At 38.7% G+C, this 14551-nt stretch overlaps 1 protein-coding gene across 5 annotated transcripts in view; it reads right to left on the bottom strand.

Annotated features, from left to right (window-relative positions):
- CSNK1G3 (casein kinase 1 gamma 3) overlaps nt 1–14551 on the bottom strand; it is a 157889-nt gene that overhangs the window by 61483 nt on the left and 81855 nt on the right. For all 5 annotated transcript variants that reach the window (XM_077817379.1, XM_077817381.1, XM_077817380.1 and 2 more), the window contains 2 exons: nt 2920–3068; nt 871–1105 (listed from right to left, as the gene is read on the bottom strand). In XM_077817379.1, coding sequence (XP_077673505.1) covers nt 871–1105; nt 2920–3068 — 384 coding nt within the window. The remainder of the gene's footprint in view (nt 1–870; nt 1106–2919; nt 3069–14551) is intronic.

The raw sequence follows: 14551 nt of genomic DNA, 5'->3' as shown, positions 1-14551 counted from the left end.
TGTAAGGGATCAGGCAAGCTGGCAAGATAGCATGGAAATCTTGTAGTGTTGCTGTCTAAACTGTACCTATTATTGCATTTAGAGAACTTCAATCCTTTCACACCCAATATATTCACTTTGTAAGTTAAAAAACAACAAAAATTGTGATATTTCTAAACACATTTTGGAAAGAAAGTTAATCACACATACTTCATCCTCATTGTATAACACAGGTGGCCAAACTGTGGCTCGTGAGCCACATGCGCCTCTTTTACCCTTAAAGAGCAGCTCGCAGAATGTCCCCACACACACATCCCATTCTCCACCTACCAGATATGAGGCGGGACTCAGGACATCTGCCTTGCAGCGGGTGCTAGGGTTGGGGCTTCTGCCCAGCTAGGAGTGGGGACTCCAGGCTTCTGCCCATTGAGGCTCACCTGCCAGGGCTCAGTGTTTCACAAGGAGTGGGGCTGAAGCCCCAAACCCATTCAGATGCCTCCCGCGGGTCTGAAGGCCTGAGCCCCAGCAGGTGTGCCCCGGCTCTCAAACTTCTGAAAATAGTCGTATGCAGCTCGGGGGGATCAGTAAGTTTGGTCACCCTTGTTAGATAACCATTCCATAAGACAAAACATACTGTAATATTTGTAAACAGATAGGATCATGATCTGAGATAATATGGTGTAGGATGACTTTAGAATCAAGAGAATCTTATTTTTATAGTGTTTTAATAACAATTTAATTCAGTGCAAATGTCTTTAGTTTTTGATGAGCACAGATTAGAAATCGTTTCTTTAACAATCTGCAAACTGGATGATTCAGAGGTAAATACCAATTCATACAAAGATAGTATAGTTGTTGAATACTAGTTTCTGCATTTAAAATGCAACATACCTTTTCCTAAATGTGTGTTTATACTCATGTATCTGGCTGTTCCTGTTAGGCTCTTGTGTTCTCGATATGGTATGTGCTTCTTTGTTTCTGGATCTATATACTCCTTTGCCAAACCAAAATCTATAATATGAATAATTTGCTGGGTTTTGTTTCCTGGTCGTCCTATTAAGAAGTTCTCAGGTTTTACATCTCTGTATATCAAGTTCTTTGAATGGACATATTCCATACGAGAAATCTTTATTAAAGAGAAGAAAGGACAGAGTTTAGTTTAAGCTTCAAATTACCACAAGAAAGCATGGTAGATGCAAACAAGTATTGTTACATCAGCTTTATATATATGGAAGTCTTATCACCTTTAAAACAAACTGCAGACAACTGTTTTCCTCTCTACATATCCCTAAATTCCACTTAATGTTGATGAGACATGAGCACGTGTACAGAGGAAAATAGACTCCATCACTTGCATATATAAAACAAAAAATCTACATTTACAGCTTCATATGAATCACAAAAAAAGAAACAAAGTAAAGTCAGCCATGAACAAGCTGTATTGAATGCATTTTCGTGCACGATTGGATATGAAAACAAGACCTGGAATTATGCTGTCTTGCTAACAGCATCAAGGATCCGTAAGGACACACAATGTTCTGTACATATAAATATTAGCCAGTGCATCGCCAATATGAATATAGCTTTCCTCCTAAATGTGTAAATTAAGGTTTGAAAACCATTTTTATATTCGGAAAAGAATGCTTGTTAAATTACTTTGTATTTGTGCTGCTGTAAGCCTTTTTAATGGAATCTTTGCTATTCATGCCATGAAATGGATATCCCCCTCTTCAGTGACATTTAAACAACACTGATTATTTAATTTTAAATGCCATTATTACTGAAATACTGGCACTTAAAATGCCCAAGTGGCTTTTAAAATTTTTACCCATGGTGAAAAAAAAGTGGTGCGCTATATATCTGGATTTTAGAAGATGCTATTACTTAGTAAATATAAATCTGCGACAATGCAAATAAACCAATATTATTTGGCTTTTATTCTAATCTAGTCTGACGGCAGGCTACTCAGAAAAATGCCTTGAAACCTCTGATTTTCCATTTAAACAATTTTGCTTGTATCATGCATTTTTGTATTGTCCTTTCCTAATTTTATGACTAAGACAATGTGTGAAGACGGCAAATGCCTATGTTAAGAGTTTAATTTGCTTACTCTAATGGAAACGAGCGTGTCAAACTGAGCCTTATGACTTTAGGCAATTAAATGAGCTCTTCAAAACAGATACTGAATTTATGCAACTGCCCTTAAAGACTAAGGCAAAAATTATGGCACAGAAAAAAATGACAACTAAGTAATATTTCATTGTTGTGTGTCCTTTAAAGGACTGCAATACAGCCAACACAATTTGAGAGACTGTAAACCAGAGGTGGGCAAACAATGGCCTGCGGAACCATCCTTGAGCTCCCGAATGGGGAGGCTAGCCCCCGGCCCCTCCCCCTGCTGCGCTGCCAGCATGCTGACTCGCTGCTCCGGCCGGGCAGCGCGGTGGCGTGGCTGGCTCCGGCTGGGCGGCAAGCTCCTGCTGCTCTGATTGGCATGGTGAGGAGGCAGGGGTTGGATAAGGGGCAGGGACTCCCGGGGGCAGTCAGGGGACAGTTGGATAGGCGTGGGAGTCCTGGGGGGCCTGTGAGGGGGTGGGGGTGTGGATAGGGGTCAGGGCAGTCAGGGGACAGGGAGCAGGGGCAGTTAGATAGGTCAGGGGTTCTGAGAAGGGCAGTCAGGGGGCGAGAAGTGGGAAGGGGTATATAGGGGGTGGGGACCAGGCTGTTTGGGGAGGCACAGCCTTCCCTACCCGGCCCTCCATATAGTTTTGCAACCCTGATGTGGCCCTCGGGCCAAAAAGTTTGCTCACCCCTGTTGTAAAGTATAGATCCTTTATCAGATAAATTAGTATTTAATCTACTACAAAGACTGTCCACATACTGGACTAATGAATACACTCAAATTATTATATATATAAATTCACATATGTTTATACTTACCAACTGTATAGCTATCATAAGAACGGTTTTAAGAGAAAACGTCCTATCACACAGGTCAAATAGGTCTTCCAAGCTAGGTCCCAGTAGTTCTAGCACCATGGCATTGTATTTGCCACACGGTCCAAAATAGTAAACCTGAGGTATACCGTCTGGAAAAGAAAAAATATACGTGTGTGTGTGTGTATAATTAATTATAGAGTACTTACCTAAATGTAAACATATACCTTATTTCTTGCTTACAGCAATATTCATTTTAAGGCTTATTAGTTGGATCTACACTTTAAAACTTATCTGTCTGATAAAAGACCTGATATTAAAGCTGTATGAAAAAATTATAAGTGTTAAAGCAGTTAACTTCATTATTCCTGCTGTATGCATTTCATAGCTTCTTCTGGAAATTAGGTATTTGACAATTTTGAAAGAATTAAAGCCTTTTTAAAAAAAAAAAAAAAAACAAGAGCTACCCATTACACGTTAAGGGCAAATTCAGTTCATGAAACTTTATTTCAACTTTTGTTCTTTGTCCCAGAATGAATAAAAGTAATTTTGTTTGTTTTTAAACAACAACAAAAATCAGATTTTCTTAAAGTAGATTTTTTATATAATTCAAATACATTTTCCTTTTTTAAAAAAAAGTGGGTTTAAAATTTAAATTTGAAATCATGACAAGCTATGTTAAGGTCTAAACATTATAATTTATTAAAATCATTTACATAAATAAAATGGACTGCATCGATGAGCCCTCCTCAAATAATAATGAGATAGAGGGTGCTGCTCTTTTCAGTTACATAAACAGTCAAGTGAAAAACATATTTAATTTCTGAGGTCAACTCAGCCTTTATAAAACAGGTCACAATTTCATGTACTGCATTAAATATCTGTATTATTTTCAGTCTTTACAACACAGTGAATGATGGTATTTACATTTTTCCAAACGTTAAGTACTTTCAATTGCTGTTGTGCACAAAAGATTTTGCCTGAATTATTTTTGGTTTCAGTTTAGCAAGCAGGTGCAGAGAACACTTCCTTCATCTGGACTAGTTAGAAATCACTTGGGAGTCGAAAAAGCAGGAAAGCTTATTTTCCTCTTCCAATTTTCAAAGATATTCAGGCACCTAAATATGCAGATGGATGCCTAGTGGGATTTTCAATGGAAAACAATGGGAGTTAGGCACCTAACCATGATTTTTTTTTTTAAGTTTCTTTTATGCTGTTAACATCATCTTTCATCATTAAAACTGGAGAACTAAACTTTATGCTATTGATATTTTGCATTTGTCTTAGCTTAGACAGGAAGAAACAAGCCAATACCTAATCCATTTAATTTCTGGTCTCTTATGCAGTAGCGCAAAATAGCAATGCTGGATTGCAAAATATGTATGGGAAGATTTGTTAGAAAATCCTTATCAAATGATTTATTTTTATTTAAGTTCATGGAAACATTTTGACTTTTGCAAACCTTGTTTTTACAAAACCTAAATTTAAAGTCATGTGTGTTCTGGCAATATCTCTTCAATATTATGAATTTAATATACAAGATGAAGTCTTAGGCCTGGGCTACAGGGGAGATGGGGTTTTCGAACTAAGATACACAACTTCAGCTACGCTATTCGTGTAGCTGAAATCGCAGTATCTTAGTTCGACTTACCTGGCCGTCCTCACGGCGGCAAGTCAACCGCTGAGGCTTCCCAGTCGACTCCTCTTACTCCTCCTGCCAAGGTGGAGTACAGGCATCAATTTGGGGATCAATTTATCGAGTCTAGACGAGACGCAATAAATCGATCCCTGATAGATCAATCACTACCCGCTGATACAGCGGGTAGTGAAGGCGTACCCTAAGCTGCATGGATCTTGCTCACTTTTGAGATTTAGTATCTAAATTAAGTCCTATTTTACAAAAATCCACTTTTTACTAAAATATGTAGGAAATTGAATAGTACAAGGATACTTTAAAAACAAAAAGTGCATTTATGTAGGCATCCAGTTTTCCTATTATTTTTTCCATAAATGCCAGGTAGAATGCATGAGGCATTATTATAGGCTATCTAAAAATAATTAATTTTGGTGACTACTAGAGTTCTTCATCTCACTCAACCAGAAACATTAACAGAAAACACACACAGGAATGCGTGTTTCTCAACACAGCATCCAGTGCTGTAGCCATAGAAGTATCTTTTGGAAGTAACACAGTGACATTAATAAAATCCTGTGTGTTGAGTTGAGAAAAACTGTTACTGAGTTTGCATTACTGGCCATGTCTACGCTAAAAGCACTTTCCCAATATAGCTATACCAGTATACTATATCAGTAAAGTGCTCCTAGTGTGGATGCAGCTTATATAAGCAAACTGCTATTTTACTGGTATAACTGTCAACTACATAATGGCTGGCAAAATGGCTTTTGCTGGCACAGTTGTGTCAGTTGGTGATCACACTTCTTCACACCCTTGACCCACATCTTTGCCAGCAGAAGTTTGCAATGTAGACATGACCACCTTCCGTTGGCCACATGACGGCCTTAAATTACTGATTCACATAAGAATTAATTACTTTATCAATATACTTTCTGAGGAATGGAATAAATAAATGGAAACATTTGATAGAATAAATTTAGAAATTAAATGAAGACTGTAACCACTTTTAATACTTTAAAACAGTGTTCAGTCTCACTTACAGAACTGTAATTACAGCTTATTTGGCATCTTTATACTGTTCTCACTCTCTCGTTCATATCTCTTTTCAGGTTATTGGTATTAAGAATAGCACATAGACTCTATAGATAGTAACAGAACAACATGATCCTTTGCACTTCCTAGAGATCTTCCTGGGATCTACAATTAGAAAGCATGCTGGCAAACTCAAAAACTGGGATGTTAATAGGATTATTTTTAGGTTACCCTAGACCGTATTCAAAACGTACTTCACTTAATCTTTTTCCAATTCTTTCTATGTTTGAGTGGTATATTTGATAAGAAATGTCTATTGGCATTTCAATTTAACTCTTTATGGGGGTTTTAACATAGTCTTTGTCAAGGCATTGAGACTAGAAGTGAAGACAGTCCTCCATTATTCTCACGTAAGTATAATGTAGAATACACCCAAATATATTGCTTTGATCCCAAATCTCAGACACCATCACCGTATTAAAAAGCTGTTAGATGAAAAACCATTTGGGTACTAGCATACAAGAATACAAAATATCTAATTTTGATTCAAAATCTCTATATATCTAATATTCTCAAAAAATAATATTTTTTCTAGCTTAATATGATTTATTCAGAGCTGTAATGCAGCCATGGACATATTTCTCCTTAGAGATCACCAGCTGGGTACAACAAACACGTTTGGGGAATGAACACTCACTGTGTCTACTTGATTCTTTTTTAAAAAATTACTTTTTAAACTCGTACTATAAATGCTCACAAATTCTGTTGCTAATTTTTGTGGTTTTATAGTAACCTTTTCTTATTTTGTTTAATGTTTTTTCTTGTCGGTCACTCTGTTAAAGACTCATAAAAAGCATAAAAATGACTAATTGACTACACATGGGAAACTATGAAACAGATTATACATGAAGTACTGTAATATACGCAAAGTGATAAAAGTTTTTCTTTATAATCTTTCACTTATAGTACTCTTAAGTAATACTTTCAATAGTAAGTAAAAAATTCAGACCCAACATGTGGCTTAAAATTTTCTAGGAACACTATTTTCACAGACAAATATACACAAAGATAGAGTTACAGCTGAGAGTACATATCACTAATTAAAGGTAAAAATCCATTAAAGTGATTATGTAATTATCCCAAGAACAAATATTCTAAATTTCATGGATTTATAGGTAAGGATAAACTCAAAAGAAACCCAAACATGTTAAGGTATAAAAATGCTGTAAAGGCATCAAAGCAATCTTAAATCTGCCCTGTAGTGATGTCACACAATAACCATAGAATTATGACTGCTGCATATTAGTGCTAGAATTAAACTGATTTCTAAAGGCACATTAGATTTTTTTCATATTTTTCCTCATGATGTCACTACAAGATAGAACTAAGTTGTTTAGGTGTCTTAACTATGCACCCATCTTTTCTGACCCAGAATCTACAACCGGTTCTGTGTATCTGTCCTGCAACTAAAATCCAGCAATCCTTTGCAGGTGGTCTAACATTTGAAGGTCTAACACTTTACCCTTATAGCAGGCCCTTGCATGTGGGCATGTGTGGGTGGTACCTGACTGTGGGTGCCACAAATGTAGCAATGGAAGCAGCTGCCACCCTCCATGTGTGCCCCACTGAAAGCATCTTTCCTCCTTTTTCGCTTGTTACAGGTGGTTGTAGTAAGAACCATTTTGCTAGACCATAACAGCAAACCAGTTTGGTTGCTTTTCCACCTTCTGAAAACAATTAAGGGCTTTATTAGCTCACAAATGTACCACTTTATCTAGATTGCTACAGTTAAAGTAATATAACCTCCCCAGTGTGGACACAATTATACCAGTATATAAGTATTTATATCAGTATAGCTTATCTACATAAGGGAAAGGATATATGCTATACCAGCATAAGGTACATTTGTACCACTATAATTGTACACATGCTACTGCAGTGACCACAAAAAACACAAACAAAAAACCAACAAACAAAAATCATACCCTAGCTTGTAGACCAGACCTAAGTCTATGGCTTTATATATACGAAAAAGGATATCGTAACTCAAAATTTTAAGTGGTTTGTTTCCATTTTCTGGAACCCAAACCCAAACTTCTGGCTTATCCAATGGACCTGTAGGTGCAGAAATCCAAGAATGAGAGCCAGAAGATTTAGAGAAAGAGGAGGCATAGACAGTTGGAGATATAAAAAGGAGAAAAAAAAGAGTAACTGTAACGGGATAAATTGACATGCAAGGAAAACATGTTTATGGCAAGGAAAAAATCATACCTTTAGAATTTTCTATTTCTGTATGTGTACCTACAAGAGTGGCAAAGTTGGGAAAGCAAAACACATTTTTCACATCAAGTACTTTTTTCTAACAAAAAATGCAGCAACTGAACATTCCATAACGATCATTCAGCTGAGGAATGTTTAGCACAAGGTAAAACTGTTGCAAGCAAACAGCTTGAAGGGGGGAAAAGAAAAGTTGAGAATAATGAAAACGATAGTCCACAAAGTACTTAGTATAGTTTAACACTTCACAGAATTGAAGATACATCTTGTTAAAAAATATTGTTGCGTACACCACCACAGTTAGAAACAGAACTATTTTTATTATCACTGGATCACAAGTAAGAGATTTAACTCCAAAGTCTCAGGAATTGTTCATCTCCACTGCCATCTTTGTTGCCCATAAATACTGCTTTTCAATATGTTTGTAGTATTTTAAGGCATTCAAAGTACTTGTGAAAAACCTATGGAAACTAGTAGGCTTTTTTGGGTTTCCTTTAGAGTTATGTAGTTCATTTCTACAGCTACATGCTGGTTACGGAGGAAACAGCTGTAGAATGGAATTTGCTTTGCTGCATTGTCAGATATGTAGGCAGAGTTAACGATGGCAGTCATGTATGGGAGATGTGCCAAAACATGTCCATAACTCCTTTTTTCTACTTCGCAATGTTATTGAGGCATTGGCAGACACTATACAATAAGGATAAGTCTGTTTTTCCAGTCAAAAACAGACTTTAAATCCCTCTTAGACATGCCAAGGGTAAAACTGGTTGTGTTTAACATCATTTATTCTAAAGGCATAGATTGAATTTTGGGGAAATCTGAAGTTAATTTAAAGTTGGTGAAATATTATAAACATGTCTATTGTTATGGAGATCACCAAACCAGACAGACAATCGCTACCCAAAAGAATAAATGGACACAAATCAGACATCAAGAATTATAACTTTCAACAACCAGTTGGAGAACACTTCAACCTCCCTGGTCACTTAATTTCAGACCTAAAAATTGCAATTCTCCAACAAAAAAAACTTCAAAAACAGACTCCAACGAGAAACTGCAGAATTGGAATTAATTTGCAAACTGGACACTATTAAATTAGGCTTGAATAAAGACTGGGATTGGATGAGTCACTACACAAAGTAAAACTATTTCTCCACACTAATGTTTTTTGTCAACTATATGAAATGGGCCATCCTGATTATAACTACAAAAGGTTTTTTTTCTCCTGCTAATAATAGCCCATCTTAATTAATTGATCTCATTACAGTTGGTATGGCAACACCCATTTTTTCATGTTCTCTGTGTGTATATCTATCTATCTATCTATCTCTTCCTACTGTATTTTCCACTGCATGCATCCGATGAAGAGGGTTTTAGCCCACGAAAGCTTATGCCCAAATAAATTTGTTAGCCTCTAAAGTACTCCTCATTTTTTTGCTGATACAGCCTAACATGGCTACCACTCTGAAACAAAGTAAATTAGTGTTCTCTTTTTCTAAAAGCACTGAACATTTTTATGAACACACTAAACCTCTGTGGCTGATTAATATAAAATAATGTGAAGGGGAAAGGAGTCCAGGAGAGCTGGCTGTATTTCAAGGAATCCCTGTTGAGGTTACAGGGACAAACCATCCCGATGAGTCGAAAGAATAGTAAATATGGCAGGCGAGCAGCTTGGCTTAACAGTGAAATCCTAGCGGATCTTAAACATAAAAAAGAAGCTTACAAGAAGTGGAAGGTTGGACATATGACCAGGGAAGGGTATAAAAATATTGCTCGGGAATGTAGGAATGAAATCAGGAGGACCAAATCGCACCTGGAGCTGCAGCTAGCAAGAAATGTCAAGAGTAACAAGAAGGGTTTCTTCAGGTATGTTGGCAACAAGAAGAAAGCCAAGGAAAGTGTGGGTCCCTTACTGAATGAGGGAGGCAACCTAGTGACAGAGGATGTGGAAAAAACTAATGTACTCAATGCTTTTTTTGCCTCTGTCTTCACTAACAAGGTCAGCTCCCAAACTGCTGCGCTGGGCATCACAACATGGGGAGTAGATGGCCAGCCCTCTGTGGAGAAAGAGGTGGTTAGGGACTATTTAGAAAAGCTGGACGTGCACAAGTCCACGGGGCCAGACGAGTTGCATCCGAGAGTGTTAAAGGAATTGGCAGCTGTGATTGCAGAGCCATTGGCCATTATCTTTGAAAACTCGTGGCGAACGAGGGAAGTCCCAGATGACTGGAAAAATGTAGTGCCAATCTTTAAAAAAGGGAAGGAGGAGGATCCTGGGAACTACAGGCCAGTCAGCCTCACCTCAGTCCCCAGAAAAATCATGGAGCAGGTCCTCAAAGAATCAATCCTGAAGCACTTACATGAGAGGAAAGTGATCAGGAACAGTCAGCATGGATTCACCAAGGGAAGGTCATGCCTGACTAATCTAATCGCCTTCTATGATGAGATTACTGGTTCTGTGGATGAAGGGAAAGCAGTGGATGTATTGTTTCTTGACTTCAGCAAAGCTTTTGACATGGTCTCCCACAGTATTCTTGTCAGCAAGTTAAAGAAGTATGGGCTGGATGAATGCACTATAAGGTGGGTAGCAAGTTGGCTAGATTGTCGGGCTCAATGGGTAGTGATCAATAGTTCCATGTCTAGTTGGCAGCCGGTGTCAAGTGGAGTGCCCCAGGGGTCGGTCCTGGGGCCGGTTTTGTTCAATATCTTCATAAATGATCTGGAGGATGGTGTGGATTGCACTCTCAGCAAATTTGCGGATGATACTAAACTAGGAGGAGTGGTAGATATGCTGGAGGGCAGGAATAGGATCAGAGGGACCTAGACAAATTGGAGGATTGGGCCAAAAGAAATCTGATGAGGTTCAATAAGGATAAGTGCAGGGTCCTGCACTTAGGACGGAAGAACCCAATGCACAGCTACAGACTAGGGACCGAATGGCTAGGCAGCAGTTCTGCGGACAAGGACCTAGGGGTGACAGTGGACAAGAAGCTGGATACGAGTCAGCAGTGTGTCCTTGTTGCCAAGAAGGCCAATGGCATTTTGGGATGTATAAGTAGGGGCATAGTGAGCAGATCGAGGGACGTGATTGTCCCCCTCTATTCAGCATTGGTGAGGCCTCATCTGGAGTACTGTGTCCAGTTTTGGGCCCCACACTACAAGAAGGATGTGGATAAATTGGAGAGAGTCCAGCGAAGGGCAACAAAAATGATTAGGGGTCTGGAACACATGACTTATGAGGAGAGGCTGAGGGAACTGGGATTGTTTACTCTGCAGAAGAGAAGAATGAGGGGGGATTTGATAGCTGCTTTCAACTACCTGAGAGGTGGTTCCAGAGAGGATGGTTCTAGACTATTCTCAGTGGTAGAAGAGGACAGGACAAGGAGTAATGGTCTCAAGTTGCAGTGGGGGAGGTTTAGGTTGGATATTAGGAAAAAACTTTTTCACTAGGAGGGTGGTGAAACACTGGAATGCGTTACCTAGGGAGGTGGTAGAATCTCCTTCCTTAGAAGTTTTTAAGGTCAGGCTTGACAAAGCCCTGGCTGGGATGATTTAATTGGGGATTGGTCCTGCTTTGAGCAGGGGGTTGGACTAGATGACCTCCTGAGGTCCCTTCCAACCCTGATATTCTATGATTCTATGTCTTTGTTTCAGTGACTTAAATATGTAGTAATCTGGATTGATTACGTTATGAAGGCTTAAGAGTACATTTAAAATATAAAGTCAGTTTAGAAATACTGATTAAGAAAATGTAAAACAGAAGAGCTGCATCATGTATTCCATAATATTTAATGTTGTATTCAGCAGGACAACTGACTTGCCCTTCCTACAAAGTTTTTGCAAATAAATCTCTGACAAACTTCAGGGTATATCAAAATACCTGTGACTGACACGTTTTATTCACAAATTTAGTGCTTTTAATTAGGTACCTTCTGCATGTCCAATCCTCACCATCTGGCATGCAGTGGAAAACATGCTCCATTTTGTTTTGAAAAAAACATTCTTCTGCAATTTCTTTCTAATATCCTTTGCTTCATTTGGGTTCAGGGATTTGGCTGGAAGGGGATGAGCAGAGAGGGGGAGGGAAGAGAGGAGCAAGACAGTGGGGGCGGGGGAGCCTGGGACAGAGCTGGGGTGGAGTATGGGTGGGGCCACAGGCAGAAGAGGTGGGCTGGGGAGCTAGACTCCCCAAGCAGCAGCTTCACCCACTGCCCATGACAGCAGCTAAGAGCGGGTCAGCTCCACACACCCAGCATGCGCTGCAGTCTCCTTAGGCAGGGGCCATATTCACAGAGTCAAATGTGCTGACACCACGCATTCTGCGTGAGGGAGAGGATACGGGGGTCTCTGCGGGGAACTGCGTGAGGCAGGCTGGGCGACTATGTCCTTGCTGCCTCGTTCCTCCCCTCCCCCCCATAACCATTAACTGATATGTCAGTTAATGGTTATTAGTTAAGATGGTCAGAGATGCATCCCCATGCTCTGGGTGTCCCCCTCCCTCTGACTGCCAGAAGCTGGGACTGGATGACAGGGGATGGATCACTCAATAACTGCCGTTCTGTTCATTCCCTCTGAAGCATCTGGTATTGGCCACTGTCAGAAGACAGGATACCAGGCTAGATAGACCACTTGTCTGATCTGCAGTATGTCCATTCTTATGTTCTTAAGGGTGTTACTGGTTGAGTTACCTTTGATATCACAATGGTCTAGGACTCTAGGCATGGCATAGACATACGCCTTGCTGTTGCATGCGTGTAAGTCATTAAGTCAAAACGATTGCGAATTTAAGAACTGGTTTATAACAGTCCACAAATCTGTGATTAGGACTTCTTACGGCTAATGCTGGCTATGCATTTTGCATAAGTATGACATCAATTACTTGTTTGTGAACAGAAACTATAGGAGCGATTATGCAAGCAAATGATCAGACAGCCTACCATAATGAACCTGGAAGAACATAAGCAAACAATTGCTGTGGAAGGCTGGTTTATTACGTATTTACAACAACAGAGTACTGAACACAAAGCATAATGCTGCATGTGCAGTAAGCATTAACTATATTTGAACATAATATTCTTAAATACTCAACTTACGTTTAGCCTATTTTATAATATTCTTTACTTGTTTATAATTGTTGACTTAAAGGTTTAACCATTTAATTCCATGGTTAATGTAATGGTTTTTGTTCTTGTTTATTGTTGACAGTACATTTCAATTTCTTTGTATTTAACTTCCTGTAGTTTATGTAAAAAAGAAAAAACCGTTTGAGCTGCACATTTCCTTTTTTTGAACTGTTCACTATATACTTTAAAGTAATCTGAATACCAGAATGAAAGCTATTTGTTTGACCTTGAAGGTTCAGTATAAGGAGACTTATAGAAGGATTATAATAGGGAAAATTGAGATTAAATAGTGAAGATAGCCAAAGTTATTTTAGAATTCCCATTTGGAATGACTACCTGCACTGAGGATTAGAGCCCTCGTGGGTAAAAGTTATTGTTGAGGCCAATAGGGTATTGTTATCTCAATGTTTACAGATAAAAGGGAGAAGTATGCCCTACTCCATCACTATTTTGATAATCCCTTAACTCTCCTCCAATATTGATAGTCTTTGCTGAGAAGTGTGTTGTGACTAATAGCGGGCAGCTGAAGTGAGCTCACAAAAAACACTGTGGTATATTAATATACAGGAAAGTATCAATAAAACTAAATTTAGTAAAACTAAATTACAGTACACTTGTCAGAATAAATCAGATTTTTTTTTTTAAAAGTCCAGAATTGAAATTTTTCTTACTGATCACTAGTCTAAGATCAGTATTTAGAAAAGTTTTTTTGGTACATTTATGCTGGTCCACCAAAGAGTTTTTAGCTGTGAGAAGGGGTGAATTAAAGGCATTAAAACCCATTATTGTGATTACTTTCTCACCTTCTTCCCACTTTCAATTGTAACATAATTCTAGCAGCCACCCTAACAAGTTGTTTTAGAATTACGAATTTTCTGTTTAGTCAGAAAATGCATCAAGCATCTCTTGCATATGGAGATGGGATATTATTGATTTTTAATTGCTGTACTTTAAGACTCAACCATGACAATCTGTCTTCCAAATCCTACATAACCCTTTTCAGGTCCACTAGAGTCAATCATTAACCCTCAATTCCACTGTGGCAGCCACTTGAGTGGTGAGCAACTGCAGATCTCAAGTAATTTGCTTTTGCGGAGCTGCAAGCTTTGATAACTAACCCTTTCAGCAGCTGCCTCCTCTACAGAACTTGAACCCACCTTTTTGGTTTCCCCTATAATACCCACCTTTTTCATAGATTCTCAGAGTTAAGACCAGACAGATAATTAGATTACCTCCTCTGCATCGTCCATTACATTTCAGCCAGTTACTCTTACATTGAGTCCAGTATCATGCATTTGGCTAAAGGGTATCTTCCAGAAAGGCATCCAGTCTTGATCTGAAGACATTAAGGGATGAAGAATCCACCAGGGTAGATGGCAATGTGTTCCAATGTTTAATCTTCCTCTATTATATTTGTGCGTGTTTCCAATTTGAATTTATCTGACTCCCAACCACTGGTTTTTGTTATGCCTTTCTCTGCTAAATTAAGAAGCCCTTTAGTATTGTCTGCGCATGAAGGTACTTATATACTGTAATCAAGTCACCTCCCAAATCCTCTTTTTGA

This window comes from Eretmochelys imbricata, chromosome 5 (genome assembly GCF_965152235.1).
Source record: "Eretmochelys imbricata isolate rEreImb1 chromosome 5, rEreImb1.hap1, whole genome shotgun sequence".
NCBI classification, from domain to species: Eukaryota; Metazoa; Chordata; order Testudines; family Cheloniidae; genus Eretmochelys; species Eretmochelys imbricata.
This window is presented reverse-complemented; position numbering and strand designations above follow the sequence as displayed.